Below are 27,201 nucleotides of genomic sequence, written 5' to 3'. Positions count from 1 at the left end.
TCGCGGAATCATAGATGGGCATGGAGTCAGCTTTGAGCATCTCTGCGATATGCGATCGACCCCGAGAGCTTTGTTGAGTTTCATACTGCTTCGATCTCCCACAGTGACGGGTCCTTGGAATTGACGCAAGAGATATGTCGCACTCTCAGCGAATTTTGCCGAGATGTTAATGGTTAATATCGGTTGTCGAAACTTGGAGAAGTTGTTTGAAGTGCCCAAATTAGCATTACTACTAGTCGGTGGAACTGGGGTTGATAAGTAGCTATCCGGTCGTGTCTTTCGCAGACATTCTTGGATTCATCCTAACTCCTCTCAGGTGTCGTGAGATATCGTAGAGGAGACGGATATCGCCGGTTGCTGCGGATCCCTCCTCTTTATCAAGCAGGTAGTCCACCAACGCTTTTTTGTCCCGTCTACAAGAACGTTTAGTTTCCCTCTCCAAAGTCGGATGCCATCGACGGGCTCTTTCCTCTGGGTGCACAGCTGACCTAGATTATTCTCGCTAGTCTCGATGAAGACGTTCTTGATGGCCGTCCATTGTTGTTTTACGTTGCCACCATCTAGAATATCACGTGCTCTGATCTCCAGTTCGCCAACGAATGATCTCCCCACAGCTAGATCACCCCCACCCCATCTTCTAGTGCACATCTTCTAGTGGGCGTGTGTTATATCGCCGTCCGAGCTTCTCCTCTCAGAGCTGAATACGCGTGATGCCCGAGCGGATCTCGACAATCAGAAGGTGATGATCAGACGTGATTTTGGCGCTACGTTTTTTTTTCGGACATCAAGTAGGCTTCGCCTCAATTTTCAGCTAACGCAAATGTGGTCGATCTGATTCTCGATATGCCCATCACGATATACCCAAGCGACTTTATGCACTGGTCGTTGATGCCACAGACGTCACCGTTCTCGTTTATTTCTCCATGATATCTTATGACGCGCTCATACTCCGTATTATCAGAGCCGATTTTCGCATTTAAGTCGCCAGTGTAGTAGTCGCCTTTTGGAACTCTATTCACGGTGGTTTTCAATTGACTATAAAAGTTCTAATAATTGACTATAAAAGTTCTTGTCCTGTAGCTCGGCAGTATCGGCAAGTAGTGCCAGCCTTCCTTGCTGAGCTAATTATAGTACATTCCATGTTCCAATTCTTGCCATTTGTTTCGCGCTGAATGTCGTTGACGTGAAATCAGTCTTTAAACTTTCTCTGCCGGTTTCTGCAACGATTCGAAGGTTTTGGAGACATTAGATGGTTGACCTAAGGTGTCGAAACTCCGTGATGGGGCTGCCATCTTAGCTGTTTGACTGTTATTTAGCTATGAGCAATTCTCGCTGAAACTAGGCCCCACTAGGTGCACAAGGTCTTTCAAATTTGATATAAATGCACATAGTTGTTAGAAATGGAGAAAAAATGATAATGCCATTTTTGTTTGATCGAATTTGTTGACCCCTTGATCACCAAGGGGGGAACAGTTTTCAGAAAAGTTGAAATTTTAGCAATTCTTGATGTATTATTTGAGCTATATCTCTAAAATTCGTTATATAAAGTACTACAAGTAGCACTTTTCTGTAAAGAAAAATGATAGGGCTTTCATTTGAAGTTATTAGAATTCAGGCCGAATTTGAATTTGGCCGTCATCTTGGATTCGGAAAAATGCAATTTTGACCGTGTTCGCAACTACCGATTTCCGATCTGAGACCAGCATTGGAAAGCTGAGAAAAAATGCTATAAGATGCAAGAAAAAAATGAGGTGAGCATCAGTGTTAACCCATTAATCAAACCTATTTTCCAAACTGAGTTTCAAAATATTCAACGTACACCACGCGATCAACGTAGTAACCTGTCTACTGAGACCAAGTGGATGCACAAGTTACAACCCTACTAGCTCCATATATTATAATCGATTGATGCTACAACTAGTACGCCACTACTGTTTTTTTTTTTTTTTGAGTTTAGTGAGAATGATGAATACAACACTAGCATGTTGGATACTAACAAAGCGATAGGTTTTTTATTACTGAGCAGTTCCACAAAAAATGTCCCAGTTTTAATATTTTATTTAAATTATCATTTTTAATTTGGCTGAAACTTTGCATAGACGTCTCTATAGGCGAATAATGCCATTCTGTGCTACTGGTTTAATTTTTTGCGACACGACTCATTTTTGAGAAGCTATTGAAAAATGCTATTTTGGGAAGGTATTGATGGTTACAAATATTTTTAGGGCCAAAACGGTTTGTTTGATCGGTATGACGTCTTCTATAAAGTTGTAGTTAGTGTTTTTGTCTTTCCGAAAAAATATACACGTCCAAATATATTTTTTTTTGAAAAAAAAGGTAAAAGAAAAATGTAAAATTATTGTCAGGTTTTACCTACTATCGCCCGAGGGGTTAATGAAGACATAGAAAACTAATCTTTTGAAGGAAGATGCTCTGCATTATGAAGAAACATCATGCAAAAAAAAATTAACGCTCTAGGACATCATACACCCCCGGACGATAATAGAGCCGATACCTATCTAAAAAGGCTCATTTTTAAAAAATATGTTTTTTTATAAAAACTACAAAGATTACCTAAATGATGCAACCAAAGAAAAAGTTGAAGAGTGTATATTTTTTTGGAAAGACAAAATTATTATCTACAACTTTATCGAAGACGTCATACCGATCAAACAAACCGTTCTGGTCATAAAAATATTTGTAATCATAAATACCTTCCCAAAATAGCAATTTCAATAGCTTCTCAAAAATGAGTCGTGCTCCAAAACAGTTGCCTTAGTGTAAAAATCTGTATTATGTAAAAAAAGTAAAACGTGTTTGCGGTCGAAAGATATCGAGTCATATAACTTGTGCATCCATTTGGTCTTAGTAGACAGGTTACTACGTTGATCGCGCGGTGTACGTTGAATATTTTGAAACTCAGCTTGGAAAATAGGTTTAATTGATGGGTTAACACTGATGCTCACCTAAATTTTTCTTGCATCTTATAGAATTTTTTCTCAGCTTTCCAATGCTAGACTCAGATCGGAAATCGGTAGTTGCGAACACGGTCAAAATTGCATTTATACGATATAATCCAAGATGGCGGCCAAATTCAAGATGGCGGCCTAAAGTAAAATGTTGTTCCACAGCACGTGACACACTTATGCATTCACCAACATTTCAATTTGCACCGTTTGTCGTAGAAATAATAACAATATATGACCTTATCCGCAAGAAACTGAGAAATGGCGGAAGCTTTTTTTACGGACACTCCGCATTCAACGGTACGTTCAGCTGCGGTCATCTGTTCATCGGTCCGAGTTTACCTTAGTGTTTTGCTGATATAAAAACGAAGCACCTAGATTTTTTAATGGAAATTAACACAATTTTTTCACCATCACCCGCACATACATTATATTGAAAATACCTAGATATATCGAGAAAATCATTTAAACAATTACTAACCTTTGACGATTTCTGCTGGTTAGTAGTCTGAGTACAGATATTTGCAGAAAAATCGTTATAAAATACAACGGTGCTCCCACAGACCGTTATTATAAAAAAATGCACCAAAGAATGGTTTTTTAGGGTTCATTTAGAGCTCGCACTGGCTGGCTAATTCACTGGAACTGAACCCTATGGATTCCGCCGGCTGGGGTGTGATGGAGGTAGAAATCAGCTTTTAAAAAACATGAAGATGTGGAGGTCCTGAAGCGACAACTGGGATACCATAAGAGCAACTGCGGGTGACGGTTCATATTAGAGTTTGTTTTCGATGATAACTAGGTTAGGAAGTTTGTGATTTGGTAATCAATTTGCAGCACTGGAAATAAAAACAAAATTCTCATTACGAGTAAGTAATATTGAAAAATATTGGGCAGTTGACAAGCGGGAATTGAACAAGAGTGTCAACGTGATTTGGAATACTGCAGACATAAAGATAATGTGATATAGATGAGGAAAAAACAAATAAAGATAATGTGGCAAAAAATAGCCGCTGAGGTTGTCGTTTTAATCAATCCCGAAATGAAACTGGTTTTTTGGTTCCGGTTTTAAATGAATCAATGTTGCCAAAAACCTGCAGCTAATAAAGAACTGATTTCTTTAGAAATCAATTTTACAATGTACCCTTTAATGTAAAACAAAAATGTATTTACAGAGTTTGCAGTGCATATAATAATATGTATCAGATTTGAAGCATTATCCATTTTGCCTTGATATAGTATATCTAGTACTTTTGTTAATAGAATTGAGCAATTTAATTATAATTTCTCCCACGTCTTATTCGGTTAAACAATTTTCTACATAAATCGAATCTCGAAATGAAACCATTCCAAAGTATCATGTGAGTATTTTAATAAACATCAATCTGCGCCGCATTCCGACGAAAAACTCTTGAAAGAAAAAAACGATAAAGCACGGGAAAAGAATTAACCTTTAATACCCGACAATATAATTAACTTCTCCGTCGGTCCTAACGGTGGCTTTCCAAAGTGCAAGTACTTCTCCGTATCCCTTCTAAGTCAAGCCGCTACAAATTTAAAATATTTATATCTATCATTATCTTCACCCTACAACATTCGTGCGTGTATCTCTCAAAGGCGTCTCCGCCGCATTCCAATCCCCCGCCTGATGGGCAATGCAACGTAAAACGGCGTTCTCCCCTAGCAGAAAACCGAAATACGATATCGCACTTAGAAAATTCCCACCGCATCGAATTATTGCCCTTGTAGCAATCTAGCAGTAAGCACCAGGTTCGTGTTTCCCCCTCTTTTTTTGAGTACGCAAATCATTGCACCGTTGAATTACTGTCGTGGCACCTTGTGTCGGAGTTTCGCTGAAATCTGAAATTCAGTTCTTGTTTCTACGAGGACACATTTCGCTATAACTGCGGTATTGGTAGTTCTACTGTCGCCTTTGGCTCGAAGTACCGACATTATTTGTTTTTCAATTCGAAAATTTTCCCCGTGCGTCTGCTCGGTGAAGAGCATTAAATTGAAACACGTTTACAGGTTTAAAGGCCTCCTACCATCCTTTTCGGAATGATGCTGTTTACTCGTATTCCAGCCCCTTGATCAAGAAAACGAACAGGTGAAGATAAATTGTCTCCCGTCAGATGTCGCTCGTCAACTTCCCAACTTTTTGTCACCGCGAGAAGGCTTTGGCTGGCAGAAAAAAAGATTTCACCTGTACCTCCCGAACAAGGCACGTCCCATGGAATGTGATTTAACCTTCAAGATGCGTGAAAACTTGACTGTAAAACTTTTACTCCTCGGCCTTATGGACGGGTAAAAAAGTCGAGTTGCAAATTTTACCCCCGCTCTCCGTCGCACCCGATAGCGTGGCAGACAACGCGGGTGGGGGAGGACGAGAGATTGAAAATCCCATTTGCCATCAGGCGGAACGAAAGATCATGCGCGTTAGGGTCAAGCTGGAAAGTACGCCGTTCGGCGGAGAGATTACACAGCTTAGTTGTTGGGAAGTAGCTTTGAATACGTTAGATTAACGTTGCGGACTCTATTAAACCTGCTGCTCTTGGGCTCTATGGTCATCGTTCCAGACTAGCCTATTACGCGGTTTACTTATGGCGGATTTTACCAGATTTAACTTGACATTACAAATAGTAAAATGAAAAGGAGAATTCGGGACTCCATTTTGATAATATAAGAGCAACGCAGGCCAAAAGGTCGCATTTGAATATTTTCGCATGAGGAAAACAATTTAATGAAGTTCAATTTCATATTTTGTTTGTAGTCAAATAAGTAACTGTTTTGCAAAAGGAAAGACGACTTTCTTCTCGTATGTTTCACAAAGATCAATGCGAATTTGCCCTGCACCACTCTTCCTGTAACCACTTGCTTTATAATTCTTTACAATTTCTGACGACTTTGTCCGGACTATCTGGAGAGTTTTCTTTCTCGGAGGAAATATAAACGGATAACACTAAAACAAACAAAAAAAAATAAAGCGTTGAACCTCATTAAAGATAATCACAGAACATGGAATCATTCGCGACGTCATCATGGTAAAACCAGCATCCTTTTTGTAGCGGAGTGATAAAATTCCTGTTAAGATCTAATCGGCACGTGCATCTCCGGAAGATGTGCTCTTCCATTTCCGTCTCTACTTCTTCGTTCCAAACGCCGGAAGACGGATACAATTGAAAGAGGAGAAATTAATTGCAGAAGCGATGACGCTGGCCATCACCTACCCCCATCCCGTGCACCACCCCTTAGATGGCAACTCCCGCTACAAGGTCAAAGAATCACTCGGCTTTCTTCCCCCGGCTACAAAAACAACCTCCTGCCGAATCATTCTAAACCGCAAAAATCACTGCCTATATTCCTGTGCCGATCATCAAAGCGGCCGTTACTGTTTGAAAAAATCGTAACTCACTTCTATGCCATTATTTACCGGTACAATTTTCTTTTTTTCTTTCTTTTTGAATCGCTTTCTATTCAGCGGAAGAAAGGAACACATAAAAAAAACTTTTATAAAATCAATCCATTGAAAAGCAGAGCATACAGTGGGAAAAAAGGAAGTCGTCTGCCGATTTGTGATGTCGCACACGACCGGGACTAGGGCGCGGTGCAGCACAACCCAGGCCAGCCAGACCAGCACAATCTTTGCGGTCGTTAGTCACAAACCTCTGTTGCAACCAACAATGGGCCGAAAGACTTCGCAAAAAAAAAAAATAACAGCGCCCACTGCTTTTCTCAAGTCTGGCCTGGAACGGATGCCGAACCGCGGCGTAGAGAAATTTATCGCATATTTAAATGCATTCGAACGGGGCTCCCATGGCGGGAGGAAAAAAATGAATTGAAAAGGAAACATGGAATTTCTCTTCTGATCTGAATGCTTTGATCCTGTTGATATAATTTTTCGCTAATTGCTTAATGCGACTGGTATGTGTGTGTAATGTTGCAGAGGTTTTATTGTCAGTACAGTTTCGGGTGTACTTTTTAAATTGGAATGAAATTTTTTTTTGAAAACAAGAAGTTTTGAATGGAATGATCAGTAATATTTTTCTACGCTGTTCGGTAAAGACGTGGTTAACCTATCATTTAATACTCAACAATTCTTCAAAATTCTTCGCAATATGATATACATTTTACCATGTTTATTTTTTCCAGAACGCCTGTTACGATTTTACGATCGGGCTATTTGTACAATTTGATATTTCATTTCCCTTCAATATTGTAGGAATCATCTCGAAAAGTTGAGTAGAAATATTTGAGTAAGAATATTTCCCAACGAAAATTAGATAATTATGTTTCCAAAATATGAGAGACCAAAAATATTGAGCTTAATCTATGACGCTTAGGATATGCAATCACAGGAACGTTTTTCCAAGAAATATTTAATCCCGGGATTCCTGGATGCCGTGAATAGAATTATTCATTCCCAGGAATACCCTATCAAAACACCAAGCTGACGTCATTGAACTACATAGTAGTATTTCTTCCGTCATTCATCACCCTCAACAAACTAAAGGAGCTGCTAAAATTTACGACATCTTTTTAAAGAAAATCGGCAAGTGACGGAACGGAACATAGAGTTTGTCTCGATCATGATGTTCTTAAACAACAAGAATCTTTCATATATCTCAACACTACCTACCTGTCTTAGCTCGAACGCAATTGTTCTTGATAAACTCAAGAACAGGATGATTTTCATGGACAGGAACTTGAGCAAGAGCTAGAATCGGCGATGCAAGGGTATTCTAGAGGACAAATACAAGCGGCCGAATCAACGAATTTAAGTGAGATTTCACAGAAGAAACTTGCATTATTTTCGTTGAACAACAATTGTTAGCGAATCTGAAGCGACTGGTTGGCAACTTGACGTCCTGAAACCTACCTCGAGGGCAGTGAATGCATGTTCTCCCCTTTGGAAAAAAACATTTACCACAAAAACCTACCCTAATGTAAACTACGCTTTTTGAAATCGTATTTCAAGTGGATTGATAACAAAATGTAAACCATGTTTCGAGAGCAAGGAAGGTAAAATTTAAAAAATCTATAAAATCTTTAAAATCTGCCTAAATTAAAAAAAAAAAACAGAGTCAATTCACCTAGTGATGAAACGTTCCTCTATTATACCATCAAATTCCCATTTTCAGATACTGCCAGCAATGTACATTCAATTTTAATTTAATTCATAATCAATCTGATTTTCTGTATCAGTGGTTATTAATCAAAAACTGCGAAATTTATCTTTTCACTTACTTTTGAATTTATAGTTCAAGTGTATAGTTCTCCGTTGAATTGCCAAATACATCTTGTAATCAAAATTTCTACGGTTCAATTTGGGAGAACGCCTCTTCTAGCTTTTAGTTTGTCGTGTGCTTTGCTATCTGCATACTGTGTTTGTATTTGGCAATTATGCTAGGTGATTTGACGTTTAAGGGTGAATGTATAACAGTTTTTTTTAGCTCGAAAGCACTACAACATAACGGTACAAACAAACAAATTTTATCCGAAATGGAAATACTTCTTAGTTAGTGTCATCAACAATACGAAAAATACAATTTTTCCACCTCAAAGCAGGGATAAAAAATATACTGAAACGACTCCCAATACAACAATATCCCTCCTGACAAAATAATACAACAGGTTATGGACATTCTCAATAACCATAACCCGCACATACAGTTTACGTACGAGCTAGAAATAAATAAGCGTTGTCCATTTCTTGATATACGATTCATTCGAACCGACGACCAACAGATTGAAACCGAATGAAACCGATCGCAAGTGGAAGATTCCTCAACTGCAACTCGCAACACCCGTTGCACCAGAAAATCAATGTAGCAACAGATTTAATCAACTCTAATTTCAATAGCTACCCGAGAAGTCTACGGCGCAGACTCATAAACCGAAAACAACAACACAACAACATCGCCGAGCCGCTGCCGAATAACTCGCAAAACCTGGAATATCCTTACCGATCTATAACATACCTATCGAACCTGTCTCATACAATAGATGGGATAACAACAAACAAACTGAAACGAGAATCGTCCCCTCTGAATTAAAATGATGTTTTACAGTAAATTTATTTCTTACTACCAGTGTATTCGATAGTAAACTACTAACGCAAGTAACACACAAAACATGTTAGAAAAGAATTCACAATGACAGTAGTCATATAAGAGTATAAGCGCAATTGTAAACTTGTGTTGTTATATTCTTATTCTCAAGATGTTCTTTTATAGCATAATTTTATTATAAAGATTATTGAATATAAACTGCCGCTGCTCGTCTGTAACTTGTGTTTATGATGTTATCAAAACTGCACAGAAAATAACTTTAAATACATCATTTGCGAGAAGTTGTTTTTCATCAGTGATTCAACCACATTTCGAAAACAAGCTCGGTTTTTCCTGGTTGCGGAGATGTTTTTGGATTAAGCGAACAATAACTATTACATGAATGGCACTTGTTTTCAAGTTGTCTTCCAGATGTTTACACTATCAGAAAAACTGTGTATGAAATGCCCAGCCTCACCAGTTCAACATTACACGCCTAATAACGATACTACGTACCTGCAAAGTGCTTTCCTTATGGTTGATCTTAGTATTCAGCAGCCAACGCTTTAATAACGCTTGTTATTAAAATTATTTGAACGATTTCAATAAAACTATTCGAGGTGGGTCAAAATGTGCCATGAAAAGATAAACAAAACGCTTGCAGTGCAACCAATATAATTTCATTTTATGTTACTAGCTGTTTTCTAGTTTTCTAGCTCTGTTATATTTCAATTCTTGATAACGTTGAAGCTATGCGAAAACAACTTTAATATTCAAGCTACAGTAACAATCCATCTTTAAAGCTTGTACATTGCTTTTTATAATCAATTTATAATTAACTGAAAGTACCACTGACGAGACGATTGTCGATCTAGTCGCACTGCGCGTAACAATACATTTGCGCATGCGCTGGGTAAATGTTGTCATAGCAACGCATTTGCGCATGCGCTTTGTTATGGCGAATTCTGACCCACGAATGCGTGAATTTCTTTATTCCACTGGGTCAGTGCAGATCTACCCAAAAAAAACGACATTGCGATTTACTACGCATGTAAGAAAGAGATGTGAGATAGTTGTTTACGAACTAAGCCCATGCGGTGGTGGGGTAAATTGACTCTTTGCAATGAAATAAATCAGCGAACATTGTGTAATGCATAATCTGTTTTCCACTTATTGACAAATAGAAAACGGTATCGAATGAATGGCGCATGATTTTTTCAGAAGTAAAACACAATGTTTCACCCTGAAATTTGACGCGCACGTAGAACTTTGTATTACAAGCATCGAAAGGTTGATCTGATATTGTTTATTATTTTTCGGTGATTATTCGAAACGCCATAATCACTGTTATTTATTGTTCCTAATATAAATCAGCGCCGTTCTGCAATCTTTTTATTCTGAAGTTTTATGCTTGCGTCAACGATGTTTTGATTAGTAAGCAATTACAACTTGAAAATAACCTGTTTTGAACGTTTTATTACCGTATTGGTACTCAAAATGTATTTCGCAGCTTCAGTCTAACAAGTTGGTTTGCTTTCATGAAGTTATATAATACTTCATATAGCACCAGTACTTGTAATAGTAGCCTTCAATTTTTGCGCTTTTCTGATGATAGAGATGTCATGGAAAAGGTAATGTCCACTGAAATCTGTAACTTAAGGTTGTATTAGAGGAGTTATCCCAACCGTTCTAAAACAACGTGTGTTACTTGGGAAGTTACATTGGTTCAGACAGAATAAAGAAACTTTTATTTGCTCGTCACACACCAAAAGAGAGAAACAAATAGAGAAAAAGAACAGAGAGTTATAAAAAAGAGAAAAAGAAACAGAAAGAGATTTGGAAAGAAAGAAAAAGAGAGAGAGAGAAAGAAAATGAGCGGAAAAAAGGGAAAGAAAGAGCGAGAATAAGAAAAAGATAAGGAGGAAAAGACAAGGGTATTACAAACTGAGAATGATAGAAAGAGAGAGTTTGAGAGAAAATGAAAAAGGGAGAGGAAGTAATTGTGTTCTGGTTGTGAGGTTTGAATCTAAAGGAAGACAAATCGAAAAGAAGAAAGAAAGCATCAACAGAACGAATAGGAAAAAAAGAAACAGGATCAAAAAGAAAGATAGAAGAAGAAAGAGCTGGAAAGTAAAATAATAGAAAGAGAGAGAGAGAGAGAGAACGAGAAAGAGAGAAAAAATGAAAGAAAGGGAGAGGGTGATCATTTTCTGACTCCAATAATGTTTAAAATGTTATATAGACTATATCTAAAATATTCTTTGGCGATACAAGCATACAATTTAGGCATCAAAAAAATTGCGTGGTATGATTTCCCACGTAACCTTTCAAAAGGACCCAAGTAACAATAAGCGATCTTCACTTCTCTCTCTATGTTTCGTCATTACAAAAGTTTTAACGATTTCTTGTCACAAATCGAAAGATTTTATGCTTGCCTAGCTTATTATGCAGTCTTCCACCTTGCCGCTGTGCAAGAATTGATTTCAAGGATTATCTTTACCGGGCTGTCGTCCGCCATTCTTACGACATGCCCAGCCTACCACATCCTTCCAATCTTAGCGGTGTGGACGATGAAGCTCCTCAAGCAGCTCCTTCAGTTCGTGGTTCATTCGCCTTCTTCGCGCTCCATTCTCCATTTGCATTCCATCGAAGCTGGTACTCGACACCTTTCGCTCGAAAACCACAGAGGTGCGTTGGTCCTTCACAAGCAGTCTGCCGTAGAGTACTACTTGTCTGATCAGTGTAGTACTGTAGATGGTCAACTTGATGCGGCGGTGAATTCTACTTGATTGGTGCGTCTTCCGGAGACCAAAGTATGCGCGATTTCCTGCCATAATGCGCCGAGGAATTTCTCGGTATCGATGGTATCGTTGTCGGCAGTTACCAGTGAGCTCAAGTACACGAACTCGTCGACCACCTTAATTTCGTCCCCATCAACTTGAACTCGGGGTGGGAGATCAGCACTATCTCCTCGTGAACCTGTTCCTTTCATGAATTTCGTCTTCGATGCATTGATGGCCAGTTAAATCCATTTGGCGTCGGCCTTTAGTCCGATGTACGTATCCGCCATCTTCACACAGTTCCGAGTTACAATTGTCGATATTGTCGGCCAAGTCAATCAGTTGAACCGACTCTTTGAACATCGTACCACTCGTATCAATCCTTGCTCTTCCATCTAGGGCAATATCAAACAGTAGGCACGAGAGACCATCATCTTGCCTTAAACCTTTCCGAGTTTCGTAGGGGCTTACATTCACTTCTCCAGTACTCGTCCCAAATCTTGACAATGACCCAATGGACGGCAATAACCAATGTTTCTTCCCCGTATTTCAACAGCTCGCTGGGAAGTTGGTCCACTCCAGCAGCTTTACTGGTTTTCAGCCAGCCTATCTTCTCCTCCATCTCCAGGAGATCGAGGGCTGGAATCCTGTTTCTGCTCGTGGGCCAAGATCAGTTGCCATACCGTCCTCACGCGCTACTGAATCGCTATTCAGATGCTCATCAAGGTACTGCTGCCACCTTTCGATTACCTCACAGTCACTGACCTACAGCATCGGAATGCTACTCATGGCCCTGTTTAACGAGGGCTGGATGGTATTTGTGAGCTGCCCTACGGTCGGCACGCAACCTTTACGGAAGCTGTTCAGTTTCTTTTAGAACTTCCGAGTGTCGTTAGCTTGGTACAGCTCTTCCATCGATACGCGATCTTGGTCCTCTTGCTGGCACTCCTTCCTTCGGAGGACTGAGTTTTGGCTGCTCCGTGCCCGATGGCATCGTTCCACGTTCGCTCTCTTACGGTGTTGCAACATTCTCGTCCATGCTGCGTTCCTCTTCTTAAATAACTGTTTACATTCGCCGTCAAACCAGTCATTGCTATGATTCGGAGCCCTTGTATCTAGTAGCGCAACAGCAGTGGTGGCTATGGCGGGTCGAAGGCATTTCTAGCCACCTTCAAGAGTAGCTACGCTACGCTGCACCTCCTTCGATAACGCAGCCTCTAGCTGCTACATGTATTCCTGTGCAATCCCGGCGTCCCGCAGTTCCTCAATGTTTGGTCGCGGCGTTCGACTTTGGCGGGTGTTGTACACCGTCGAGAATTTTAGGCGCACGCAAACAGCTTCTAGGTATTAGTCCGTAACTATATTCGCTGTGTAGTAGATGCGAGTGTTGATGATGTCAGAGAAGAACCTGCCGTCAATTAGAATGTGGTCGAATTGATTCTCTGTCTGTTGATCGAGTGATCTTCAGGCGGTTTTGTAGGTATCTTTACGAAGAAAGGAGGTACTTCGAACTACAATATACCACGGGAGACTGCGAAAATTATGCACCGATGGCCGATACCATTAGATACGGTGTATACGCTATCTGGCCCGATTACCGGCCTATACTTTGACTCTCATCCTACCTACGCAATAATTTCCACAAAGACGACTTGGACCTAGCTCCATGCCGATTGTAAACGTTCATGTTTCAGCTGGCAGTGTAGTGTAATCTATGACTAGTGGAGATAGGAACTTTTGAGGGCCGGAGCTATGTTTGACGCTCCTTCCAGGTTGTCAAGTCACCATTTGAAGTTCACTATGTAAAAAATACTCTTCAGCCAAAATCTCAAATCTAAGCCATAAATCGACAATACGCTCAGTAGCATACTGGGGGAGCGCAGCAGCTTTCATTTGCCTCTAAGATACACATACACACATACATACACATTAGGGTGGCAATGAAAGTCGACTTTCTGAATTTTGCTTAAAAATAGTGCTGAAGAGTTACGTTTTCACGAAAAAAAAACTCCAAACGAAATTTCGCCGCAATCGAACTTTGGGAATACGTACCTCAAAGCAGTAAAAGTTCCACTTTTTTGACCAATGAAATTTTTTTCGCATAGTAGTTCATGAAATTGTTGATATCGACTTTTTTGTTTATCCAAATGGTTTCGAAATGGATGAAACGTCGAGATCTGGTGTTGTCTCGAAAATGATAGAAAATTCTAATAATTTTGATATTGACGACTGTCTGCGTTAGGCATGGCCAAATTTCTTCGAATACGCCAAGTTGGAGAAATTACTCGATGAGAATTCATGCCAAACGCAGGAACAGCTTACTCCGGCTGTAAACAACAATTACTCGCTAAGCCATTTCTTCATCACATCGTGACGGAAGATGAAAAATGGATTCATTACAGTAACCCGAAGAAAAAAAGTCATGGAAACTGTCCGGTCATGCTTCTACGTCGTCGGTTCGGCCGAATATACATGCTGCGAAACTTCTGCTGTATATTTGGTGGGACCAGGTCACACACTCAAATATGGTTCTCGAGCTCGGTAATGCATATTACCGAGCTTTTACGGTTTAGCCTCAATCTACTGAGAGTTTCGGAAAAAGAATAATGAAGCTCTTGATTCATTTTAGCTTGGTTGAATCGAGCGGTTGCGGTTCTGTGCAATAAATGACCGAAACTCCAGAGTAAGTTCCAATTGTGGATCTATTATGAGCTATTGAAACCGAATAAAATCATCATCATCATCTTGAGTTGATGCAATTAAACCGAATACTGCGCCACAATACGAGCGTAGGCACAATTAAGTGATTCCACTGCATGACAACGCTCGGCCTCATACTGCCAAAGTTGTTACACATACGCTCAAATAGGAAGTCCCACTTCATCCGCCTCATTCCCCAGATATTGTGCCGTCCGATTATTACTTGGTACGTTCGTAACGGTATTTGAGCTCTGCAAGAAAGTTGGGATAAATTTGTATCTAGCGATGGGTAATACTTTTTACAGCTGATTATTTTCGCAAATAAGAGTTGGATTTTTGTTAAAAAGAAACAGCGAAAACATAGTTACGCAAAACTGTAAAATTCGAAGAAACCAGGAACAAAAATACTCTAAAATAATCCCTAAAACCTGTTATGTTTAAAAAATTTATAATCCAAATAAAATAAATCTATATCTACAACAATAGTGACTTTTTACTTTAAATATAGAAAACATGACAGTAGAACGTAGAGCTAATGTAAGTAATGAAGAAATTATAACTTAAAGACAAAACCACACTTTGTATGTACACTATTTCACAAGCTCCTTGCTAAATAAAAAATACACATTCTTTTTAATTAATGATTAGGATAAGTAGATTCCATATCGGATTTTCCAACATCTATAGGATGTAGCTCTTTCACTGACTTCTTTAATAACAGTCTTCTCTACAACCGGGACAAAGAAGCATTTTTCCAGTGTTTCTGGAGTAGCCTTTTAACCTTCCGAGAATTACCATTATTACAACCTACCTGGAAAGGTAAAGGGGAAATTCAGATGTGTGCTGAGATTCGTCACCTGCACATGTTTTTCTACGTGTCGTCGTTTTATGCAAGGCTCGAACTGCTCAAAAAATCTATGAGGGGGGGGGGGGGGGGGGTTTGATTTTATTTTGTTATATCGTTCTACGCATTTCTTGTAAGGTCGATAATTTTTTTAATATCAAAGTAAAATGGAACACACTGATGCCGTATAGATTTTCCAGGCATATATAACAAAAAAGATTATACATTTTTTGGTGTTGCCGTACTATTGTGAAGCTGTAAACAATCATTCCTACACTCTGCTACTCTCCCATCGAATTGTAGCAGCGTTCGGAAATAGTTAATGGTATAATCCGGCTTGAAAGGAACAAAAACAAAAAATGCGGTTCTAAAATCTGTCTCCCATCAACTGGGTTGATGGCGTCATCCGGATCCAGCGACGGTACCGGGCCTGTGTAACCCTTGTATATCGTTCGTATGAACATGCAGAAATGCCACTCTCCACGTCCGGAAAGCCCAAAGCTAAAAATCTGGACTCGGTGAATCCATGTTGATATGGACGGTGTAAGTATAGACGAGAAGAACAGCAGGGAGATGTTATTTTATCATAACTTGCTCTTCCTGTTCTTCTTGATGGCCATCCTTTTCCGCTCCGCTGCCAGTGTGTATGTGTGTATCTCTGTACGTCGGTTTGTATGTGTACGGGTTTTTTGCGCTTCTTTGTTATTTGTTAAATTTTTCCAGCCAACGGGCAAGCTGGAATATTTTTTGATTAAAACCAGTCATGCGTATAAAATATCAACAAAATTTGTATGGGGCGTCCCGGCAGCATGTGTAGTACAGGATAGCTTGCACTGGCTTACGACGGGTATGAGGGCAGCCGGATAAACGAGTATGTTTGTGAAAGCTGAGGTTGTTTTTGGAAGTGGGTGATACTGCAGGCGGATCTACCTTTTACCTCTTTCAACATTTTTTTTTCTAGCCCGACCTGTGTGTGGCATATTATACCAACTTTGGCACTCTACTCTATCCTGGCCGTGCTATTCGGTGTTGTTTCTTTTAGGTGCAAGGGTAGTTAGCTTAGAATCGGAGGCCTCTAAAATATACCGCCAGATTGGATATGCAGGATCCAAAAATAACCAGGGATTCAAACAGGATAGACCGACACTGAAGATCTCTTCGTGGGTATACATGCGTCCATATAGTGAGCTGGAGCTCAGTAAATAAAAACTGTCCTTTGAAGGTTTATTTATAAAATATAAACCATCGAATAACGACGGTTCCCAATATTTTGATAACACTGGAGTCTACGGTTATTGGTTGACGGTTGATACAGAAAATCTATCAAAACCATTGGAACTAAAATAGTACTTCAATGAAAGGAAACCAATATTCCGTACGGTGATGGTTTTTCGTTGGTAATAAAATGGTTTATTATTAGTTTAACATCTAGTTCTAATATTATTCACACTTAAAAAAACATTTTAAGTATTATCACCCTCTCTAACAGGCCCCATCCCATGTCATTCTTGTTTGAATTTTCCTAGTGTTATTTTTATTTGTCGTGTTTATCCTAGTTTATCCCCCAGATGGTCTCGAGGTACGATGCTGGCCTGACAAGCCAGTCTGTGTATAAATAAACATAAGGTCAAGTTCCGAATTGGAACGTAGCACCAAGGCTTTGCTTTGTTTATCCTAATTTAAAAAATTAAGCTGAAGTTGATCTTGATTAATTTTTTTTTAATGTTATGTGTCATAGTTTTGATTGATTTGTATTTTATCAGGTCTCAAAATATCTTCTTTATTGTTCTTTTTTTTGTGAGTTTAAAAATGTTTCTGCTTCCATTTATATTAATTAATTCCATGTTTTTCAATCAATATTGCCCTATTTTTATAGTTTTACCTTATTCAAGGTTATTTTGTAGGTATCATTTTTCTTTTGAACTCCCTACGTTTGTTAAAATATCGAAACATTCGATGAATTGCACATCTTTCACAAAAATTGTAATTTGAAATAAAGTTTCCATTAAATTACGTTGATTGAAACATCAAAATATAATTGAAAATATTAATCACATAAAAATAAACATGCAAAATTGTTATATAACATATTCGGCGGTTTTTTTTTATACATTGGAATCATTTTTAATGAAATTCATTTGACTAGAACATTTGTTTGACTAAAAAAATGATTGAAAATCTTAGAGAAGACATGCCATACTATAAATGTAAAAAATCCGTTTCTTCTTCAAATTTCAATACGTGCTTGACGTTTTTGAAATTTATTAATTTTTTTTTCTCGTCTTATGTTGGGCAAAAAATATTTTTTCCCAAATCAAGGTAGGTATGCTCACAAAGAACCGTGTATCATATTCTGCGAAATATTGTTGCATTTGCTCTTCTAGCCGGGAATCAACCTTATTATATTTTCACGCTCACTTCATATAAATTGAGCTTTTATCCGTATGCCAGCATCTCCTGGACTTTTTTTTCTTTCCTCGAAGCGACAGTAAAAAGAAAGCACGGCTGGGAAAAGCGCACACAATATTCACATATTCATGGAGTACAAGAAAAGTACTTTCTTTTTCAATTTTTATGAAGACCATAATTCTCATTACCTTAATGGCGAAATCTCACCGCACCCATTCGGGAAGCCGACTATGAGGAGCGAGGAACCAGGGGACAAGGAGCAGCAGGAAGCTCGTTCTGGTAATGGAAACAGACGTGGCTTTTCAACTAAACCGCATATCGTTGTAATGAATAGAAACCGGAGAAAATGAATACATTTGCTATTCATTTTTTCACTGAATACCACTTGCTCCACACTCAACAACAACCAACAACGACTGCGACCTGCTTTACCAGGGCGGTTTCAACATCATGCCGTCGTCATCCGACTCCGAAGGGAAGCACAAATCCCGAAAGTGGATGCCCGCACCGACTAATGGAGACGCATGGCTGATTTGCACGTGAGAATTTACTTTCGCATTCATCATTCTGTCGGGGCGGCCAAATTCTCACACACGTTTTCCGGAAACGTTGGTGCTGAATGCGTGAAGTACAACCTATTCAGAATCCAGCCGGGTAGGTCTTTGTGGAAAAAATTGCGACTGTGTGTGGGGGGAGGGTGCAAGGTTGCAGGGGGTTGTTGGGGCTTTGTTAAGTGAATATTTTAATTGCTGGTAATTATTCACCATCTCGTCCTCTCGAGAGGGGATCCTTTCGGGTCAGGACTTTTCGGCGGCATAAATCAGTGTGTGCTCAACTTGTGGGACGCTTGCGTTGTTGCATCGCTCTGATCAGCCGGTTGGACCGGCGGCCGGCCAGTCGGTTAGAGCAACAATAGATCCAAAATTAATAGGTTACCATTTAAATCAATTATTCGTGCCCAACCGGGGACGACACGGAACTTACGTTGCGATTGGTACGAGGCGTCGATAGCCAACCCAGCGGATAATTACTCTGTGGGGATTTCGGCAGAGTTGAATGTGATTTTGGGACGTGTTGCTACTTTCTGTAGTAACAGAATGCGGTTCGAAGTAATGACGAATGTAGTTGTAAACAAAAGATAAAAATTTAGTCATTGCTATTGTTTATGGTTTGATTGATTTCACGGTACTACAGCCCAGTGTAGGTTGTCGATCTTCTTGAGTGTAACTTTTGCCTGCATTAGAAAATTTTCAAAAACCCTATATGTTTGAAGTTTTGGTCAAAATGCCGTGTTTTTAAAAGTCCTCAGTGCATACAATTTCTTTTAACTCAGTCATTTTTCAACCGATTTGAAAAAAATTAAACAACTTTTATTTTATTCATAGATGAATATGGTTTCAAAGTGCTAGTGTGTTTGTAGTAGAAATAAATAGAAATAAATTTCAATTTAAGTTAAAAAATTATACGTACTGAATTCCAGAAAACGATATTTTGACCAAACTGTAAATTTCAGGAGAGTTTGAAAAATTTTTAATTTGAGCGAAAGTTGCACTCCTACACTAGGTCACTTGAAAAGTTCTTACTCTTTTGCTTCGTTTGTAGTACCGTGTTTTACTAGCTTACTACTAGTGCTGGGAATATCCGGATTAAAATATCCGGATATCCGACAAATATCCAAAATCCGGATCAACCGGATATCCGGATATTATCCGACAGGATATTCGGATTTTCGGATAGTCGGATATCCGGATATCCGGATATTGTATCCGAACATAGTTTAATGAGAATTATGTGAATAATTACTTACGAGGGGATGGGGGATTGTGGAAAGAGCTATTTTTCGCGTTACATTTTATTCGAACGGGCCTAAAAGACAGAAAAAAAATCCGGATATCCGGATAGTATATCCGGGTATTTTATGATTATTCGATTATCCGTATCCGGATAACCGGACATCCGAATAGTATTCGTTTACACGTCCGTGATCCGAGCTTCGGATAACCGGATCACGAATATATCCGGTTAAAAGTCCCAGCACTACTCCCAAGTAACAATGTGAGGCGTATTGCATACTTTTAGTGGTTTCCATGACCAATTTCTCCAAACTGCTGTTGAAACTAGAAATACTATCAGAACCTTCTGATAACCGCTATAAGTTTGCTTTACAGCCAGGTGGCCCACCTTTGCCAAGCTTATTGAAGCAATTTTTAGAATGGCAATAAAACTGCTTTAAAACCACATGGAAAGAGTACCGCATACTATAAGCAGCGGACATTAACTCTTTAAGAGTGCAATAAGTTTGGTTGCATTATTGCGCTCTGCTACTTGCCACAATAAGTCCAATTCAACTTTTCATTGCTTGACAGCAACCGTAATAAGTTGATTTGTTGTGCCGTTCCTGCACACACACCAGAACATCACGTCACTTTTTTTAATAAGGAAATCTCTCGTCGCGGGAGAAATGTTTCACCTGTGTTGGTTATCATCGTGCAATAGATTTCATTTGATGGTGATATTGTAAAAAGATAAGGAATACAGAGGGGTTTTTGGTAGGTTTTATAGCTCTGAAGCATATGCGCATGAAATTTTGTTGTGCATTTTGAGAACGAAGGCGCTTAAAATTTAGGCGCCATCAAAATAGTACGGGCTTACAAAAATGATCTCATTGTTAGTGTTGCAGAGCAAACAAAGAGACAGTATTTCCAGTTTTTTAACTCGATTTATTTCAAGCGGAGTTAAAAAATCCCTTAAATTAAAAGGAAAATTTTTGATTATAATTTGGATTTTAGTATAATAATCTTAAGAACTAGGTTTAACATTTTTTGTAATTTCCTTATTTTCAAATTATGGGTTTTTATAGTGATATAGATTCTACATGCTCTCAGCATGGGAAGTAAGTTGGAGCGATCAAAGCACGTGGGGGCGTATAAGCGATTCATCTTAGGTGTAGGTAATGTTGAACTTAAATTGTAGATTCTCATGCAATCTCTCATGCTATTTTCATGCAGATTCCACTTACGTTTAGTGCTCATTTATAATATTGAACCTCCGTTTTTAATCTGCACTTGGTGATGCTGTTATAATAGATATAAGTTTTAGGTTAGAATCTAAGTCACAATAATTAGCCACGTAAATTTACCGTTTTAAATATTGATAATTGTGTTCGAAAATAATCACTGGGCTTATTATTAAATTTTAGGTATTTTATAATAATTATAAATTTAACTTTAGTAGAACTATAAGTATAATAATCACCACTTTCGCTAAGCCGCTGGTTCAGTCTGCTGCTACTCCTGAAGTGGCGATCTACATTCAACATGGCTGTTTTATCGTTGATCGTAGATCGTTTCCGATCGGTATCGCTCGTGCGGATGATGGATAAAGCGTCGCTTCAATAGGCCTATTGTGAATTGGTAGCACCAGGGGAACTCGCTGAATGTTGGTTCGTCACAGACAGGGTGACATTCCCCCCCAGTACGTCGTGGCCTTGGTCCGACTTACTCGAACTGGAACCGACGTCCAGGATTGCGATGTTCACTGCAGGTCTCTCCAATCTTCCTTGGGATGTTTGCAATGTTACTCGCCGTACTTGTCGATCCTTAGAACGGACGATCTCTATAACTCGTCCCTTCGGCCAACAATTCCTTGGAAGGCGGTTGTCTACGATGACGGCAACATCGCCTACCTGTATTGGTCGCGTCTGTTGAAACCACTTTGATCTTCGCGTGAGTGTTGGCAAATACTCCGTGATAAAACGTCTCCAGATTTCATCTGCGTAGGCTTGCGACGCCTTCCACGAGTTGTTTAACAAAACTGTATTGTTATTAAATGCGATCGGGGGTTTGGCACCATTGGAAGACCCTAGGATGAAGTGATTCGGTGTTAGGGGAAACAAAGAATCTGCGTCTATCGGTACGTCCGTAAGCGGTCTTGAATTAATTATCATTTCGACTTCAGACAGCATGTTTCTTAGTAGCTCATCAGTCGGAAGTTGCCTTGGCTTTATTTGGTCCAGGATCTTTTTAACCGATTGGATTAATCGCTCCCAGCTTCCCCCAAAGTGTGGAGCAGCGGGGGGGTTATACGTCCATTTGGTATTCGGACTTACAAAGTGCTCCATCATTTTATTTTGGTCCACTTTTTGCAGCTCGTCTCGTAGAATACGTCCTGCCCCAATAAAATTTGTACCGCGATCACTGAAGATTTCAATTGGTGCCCCTCTCCTGGCCACAAAATTTCTTAGGGCTAGGATACACGAGTCGGTGGAAAGAGAATGTGCGATTTCGATGTGAATAGCTCTAACTGTTAAACAGGTCATTAGAACACCCCAACGTTTCTCTGTTCTTCTTCCGACTACTACTGACATTGGTCCAAAATAGTCTACACCAGTATACGAAAACGGACGAGTGAATGCAGCCATTCGCGCCACCGGAAGCTCCGCCATCATAGGAGGTGTTGGTTTAGCTCTTTGTATCTTGCACATTTGGCAATTGTACCTGACACGTTTGCATGCTGCGCGAAGCTGCGGAATATGAAATTTGAGACGAATTTCATTTATCACTGTCTCATGATTTAGGTGTTTATATTCACAGTGGTAATCAGCTATTATTAGGTCTGTCAAATAGTGCCGTTTGGGTAGTAAGATAGGATATTTGACCGAATCTGCAATAAACTGGCACGATTTAATGCGGCTGTTCATCCTTAAGACTCCAGCATGGTCAACGAACGGACTTAATTTGTAGAGCTTACTGGATTTTGCCAATATACTTTTAGTTTCTGGTGCGTTGTGGTTGATTAAAAGGTTATATTCTTCGGGGAAAGCTTCCTTTTGCACCTGACGGTATATACACCATTCTGACTGCTGTAATTCTTCCTGGGTGAACGGTATAGCACTTGGTGGGGAACGAACCTTTCTGCGTCGATAGGACAGATACCGTAATACATATGCCACAGCTCTGTGAAGGCGCTTCCATCTAGAAAATCGCTCGAAACGTATTATGGGTATGTACTCATAATGGTGAAGCACATTTGATAAAATCTCTTCATCGGTTGTTCCAACATTCTCCTTATTCACCGGCCATTGATTTTTTGGTTCTTTGAGAAAATCAGGCCCGGTGAACCAACGACCGGATGCGGTAAGGTCGGGTATTTTCTGCCATTTTGTGCCTTCATCCGCTGGATTTAAGCGTGTTGAAATCCAATTCCACTCGGCTGGCTCAGTGGCTTCTAATATTTCACCAACCCTGTGTGCAACATATGTAGAATATCGTCGGTGGTCGGATATGATCCAGCAAATAACGTCCCGAGAATCCGTCCAGAAGTATCTCTCAGATATCTTCACGCGGTGCACTGCGGCAATGCTAGCAGCCATGCGTGTTCCGATCACAGCGGCTTGCAGCTCAAGACGCGGAACCGACACATATTTCAAGGGGGCAACTCTAGCTTTCGCTCCTACTAGGGCACATTCTATTGTACCCGCCTGCTCGAATCTCAGATATGCCACGGCGACCAGTCCGTCCCGTCCTGCATCGACGAAAATATGCAATTGAGCAACGTTATCCTCTGCTGCTGTCGTAGTTTGTCGATAGCAACGGGGAATGCTTAGCCTCTCAGCTTGCGGCAAAACTTTTAACCACTCCATCCATTTGTCTGCCAGCCCTGGCGGTATTTCTGCGTCCCAATCTGTTTTTGCACGCCACACCTCTTGAAGAAGAATTTTAAGGAACATTAAGAAACCAGTCATCAATCCCAAGGGATCGTAAATCCTCATGAGTGTTTTTAAGAGTTCGCGCTTTGTCGGAATCTTCTGTCCGCTAAGTAGTTCTCTATCATGTTTTGGTGAAAGTTTGAACGTAAACGTATCCGACGAAATACTCCACCACATGCCCAAGACTTTTTCCGTTGCCATTTCGGAGCTGAGATTTAAATCTTTCTCGACAGCGCCTGCCTCGCTGACCGTTTCTAGCAGCCTATTTGAATTAGATAGCCAATTATGGAGCTCAAAACCTCCTTGTGCGTGGATAAACCGTACGTCTGAGGCCAGTTGTATAGCTTCGTCTTCGTTCTCTTCACTAGTCAGAAGATCATCAACGTAGTGATCTTTCTGTATACAAGCTACGGCTCGTGGAAACTGTTGCTGGAAACGTGCAGCATTGGTGTTTTTCACAAATTGAGCGCAACTAGGCGAGCATGTGGCTCCGAAGGTCATCACCTTCATTATGTACACATCAGGAGACCTCCTTGAATCCCCATCTCTCCACAGAAACCGCTGGCTTTGTTGATCGTCTTCATTGATCTCTACTTGATGGAACATCTCTCGTATGTCGGCTGCTATAGCGAAGCGATACTCTCGGAACCTGTATAATACAGATGGCAAAGATGCAAGCTGGTCTGGTCCAGTTAGCAGGACAGAATTTAATGAAAGTCCGCCTACTCTGGCAGCGGCATCCCATACTATCCGAACCTTACCGGGCTTGTTAGGATTCATAACCGGAAAAATCGGTAAATACCACTTCCGTGGGTGCTTCTCAGCAACTTCCTTAGGGCTCAACTTTCGTATAAAACCTTTTGATTCATATTCTCTTATTTTCTCTTCCAATGTTTTAGCTAGTAGATCATCGCGACTCATCCGCCTCTCTAAACAAACTAAACGCTTTTCGGCCATGGATTTACTGTCTGGCAGTTCTATTCCATCCCTTCTCCACAAAAGGCCAGTTTCGTAACGATTGCCTTTACGATGTGTTCGAGACTGAAGTAGCTGTGTAGCGCGCTCATCTTCTTTTGAGAATAATGGTTCAGTATTGCGTACAATGCCTAAAGAATCCATAGAGAAATATTTCTTCAGCTCAGTATTTAGACAGGAGTCTCCATCCTCAAAACACGGACAAATGTGAAAGCTGTGGCAGGCGTTGAAACTACTACCTGGTGTATTTGTACTAACTGAGCATGGACCGTAAATCAACCAGCCCAGTCGCGTTTTGGTAGCAACTGGTTCGTTTGCCGCTCCTTCTACACTCTTCAGGGCATTGCCGACATGGCAGTTATCGATTCCGATTAATATCCTTGGGGAAACAGAATCATACGAGTTGACTGGCAGCCCTTTCAAATACGCGTATTGTCGTGATAGGTCCTGAACTGAAATCGATTGCAGCGGAAGGCTAAGCGTTCTGACTGTGTGCACCTTAGGGAGCACAAACTTTTTACAATGATTCTCTAATCCAGAAATTTTCAGCGTTAGTCGAACGGATTCTCTCTCCTCACGCTGCTGGCCGCCTGTCCAGTTTAAACACAGTGGGCTTGGCATACCTTCTAGATTGAGTTCTTTTACCAAGCTATGATCCATGAATGTTGCCGATGACCCATCATCCAAAAATGCATATGTTCTGACAGAAACATCCTTTCCATGCAGAATAATAGGAATGTACCTGAACAAAACTTTTCCAGTTGAACCACAATGTGCATTGCAGCTTTGAGAAGATGGTTGTTTCGACGACTGTACTGCTTTATATCTTGCGTCGTCGTGAAGCATTGGATGATGCATGAATGTACACCCGTTCCTGCCGCATGAGGATTTTATAATGCAGGCTCCAAAATGTTTGTTGAGACACTTTTTACAAAGCCTTTTCTCCCTTAACGCTGACCAACGTGATGAAATGCTCATATTTATGAATGCTTTACAGACATCTGTAGAGCTGCATGCTCCTTCGCAGATTACGCACCGTTGTATAGCTGTTCGTATCCCGGTAGGTTTCAATGGTTTCGTTTCTTCAGAGTGAACGTTCAGGTAATCATCTTGCTTACGGTTCTTTCTATTGATTGGCGGTTCGACCGGAGATATAGTGACAACACAAGCAGCTTCCACCAGTTTTTCTAGCCAATCACCGAAACTCGACAGTGTAACCAGTTGCAAAGATTGTCTGTGTAATGCCCAATTCAGTTTAATAGCGGGCGGTAAACGATCAACTAACTCCTGTAATAAGGCAACATTACATAAATACTCGTCCAAACCACACGCCTTGATTGTAGCGCAAACGTTCTGAACGGCCACACCGAAATCGATTAGAGTATTTAGCTTCTCTGCTTTTGGCGACGGCATTTCCCGTATGCGTGTAACAAGCGAATGTACTATAACTTCAGGACGCCCAAAAAGCGTTTTCAAAGTACTCATAATTCCTGAAAGATTCGACGGATGCAACAAGCGACTGCGGACAGCTTCTAGCGCCTTTCCTTTAAGGCATCGTTGGAGCCGAAGAAGATTCTCCTCATCACTATACCCGCACATTCTCGTTGAGCTTTCGAAACTAGCATGAAAAAGGGGCCACTCTTCCGGATGGCCATAAAATACGGGTAAATCACGAGCTACCGCCTGTCGAGCCGCCAGTTGGCTTCGACTGAGCTCGTTGTAAAGTGTCGAACTGGAAGCAGCTGAATTCGCGGTCGTCAGCCCTGTCTGGTTTATTCCCACAGATGATCGCCGTCGTTGGAGTAAAGAGAAACGTTCTTGGAGTTGTCTTTTCTCTAAAGCGTGCTTCTCTTCTAACAATCGAAGCCCATCTTCCAGTTCTTCGTCATTTTCGTAAGCACTCTTATTAGCATCTATAGTCGTCGAATTTGCTTTCGGAAAAACGCCCGTTGAATTTGCATCGAGCTCATTTCTATTCGGCCTCGATCCTGTATTGAACTGCACTCTCTGATTTTCTCTCACTTCAGTATATGCCAGCCTTCTTTGCAATAATCCGATTTGCTTACGTAACTCCTGGATGCAAGCTAGCTGATTCCTTTCCGATTCCTGCCTAGTTCTTTCGGCTGGTGTTGAATGGCCTGATGTGACCTGAACATGGCACTGTGCGCAGTTCCAGTCTCTTTCCGACTCACTTTCACTCACACCGACACAGTTGAAGTGAAACCACTGATTGCAATTATCGCAATTTATCATTTTGCCATCATCCGGGGCATTACAAAAAGGACAAACCGACTCCAATACCGAACTTTCAAAGAGTGAATTGATTTCTAGACCTGTACCATTTTCTTGTGCCATTTTAGCGCATATACCACCCGATCGCAAATAAACGGATTTTTTAATTTTGTTGCAGAGCAAACAAAGAGACAGTATTTCCAGTTTTTTAACTCGATTTATTTCAAGCGGAGTTAAAAAATCCCTTAAATTAAAAGGAAAATTTTTGATTATAATTTGGATTTTAGTATAATAATCTTAAGAACTAGGTTTAACATTTTTTGTAATTTCCTTATTTTCAAATTATGGGTTTTTATAGTGATATAGATTCTACATGCTCTCAGCATGGGAAGTAAGTTGGAGCGATCAAAGCACGTGGGGGCGTATAAGCGATTCATCTTAGGTGTAGGTAATGTTGAACTTAAATTGTAGATTCTCATGCAATCTCTCATGCTATTTTCATGCAGATTCCACTTACGTTTAGTGCTCATTTATAATATTG

The 27,201-nt window shown here is 40.2% G+C and overlaps 2 protein-coding genes across 2 annotated transcripts in view; one reads left to right on the top strand and one right to left on the bottom strand.

The window, feature by feature from the left end:
* LOC129721484 (coatomer subunit beta') overlaps positions 1-27,201 on the top strand; it is a 242,767-nt gene that overhangs the window by 63,890 nt on the left and 151,676 nt on the right. The gene's annotated exons all lie outside the window — the stretch shown is intronic.
* LOC129721483 (uncharacterized) lies at positions 20,533-24,467 on the bottom strand. Its single transcript, XM_055674113.1, has 2 exons — positions 20,886-24,467; positions 20,533-20,820 (listed from the first exon to the last, which is right to left on the bottom strand). Exon 1 carries the CDS (start codon positions 24,408-24,410, stop codon positions 21,147-21,149), a length of 3,264 nt encoding a protein of 1,087 aa, XP_055530088.1. The 5' UTR covers positions 24,411-24,467; the 3' UTR covers positions 20,533-20,820; positions 20,886-21,146.

The sequence above is a fragment of the Wyeomyia smithii genome, chromosome 2 (genome assembly GCF_029784165.1).
Source record: "Wyeomyia smithii strain HCP4-BCI-WySm-NY-G18 chromosome 2, ASM2978416v1, whole genome shotgun sequence".
Lineage (NCBI taxonomy): Eukaryota > Metazoa > Arthropoda > Insecta > Diptera > Culicidae > Wyeomyia > Wyeomyia smithii.
Note: the sequence above shows the minus strand (reverse complement) of the source record. Positions and strands in the feature narration are given on the sequence as shown.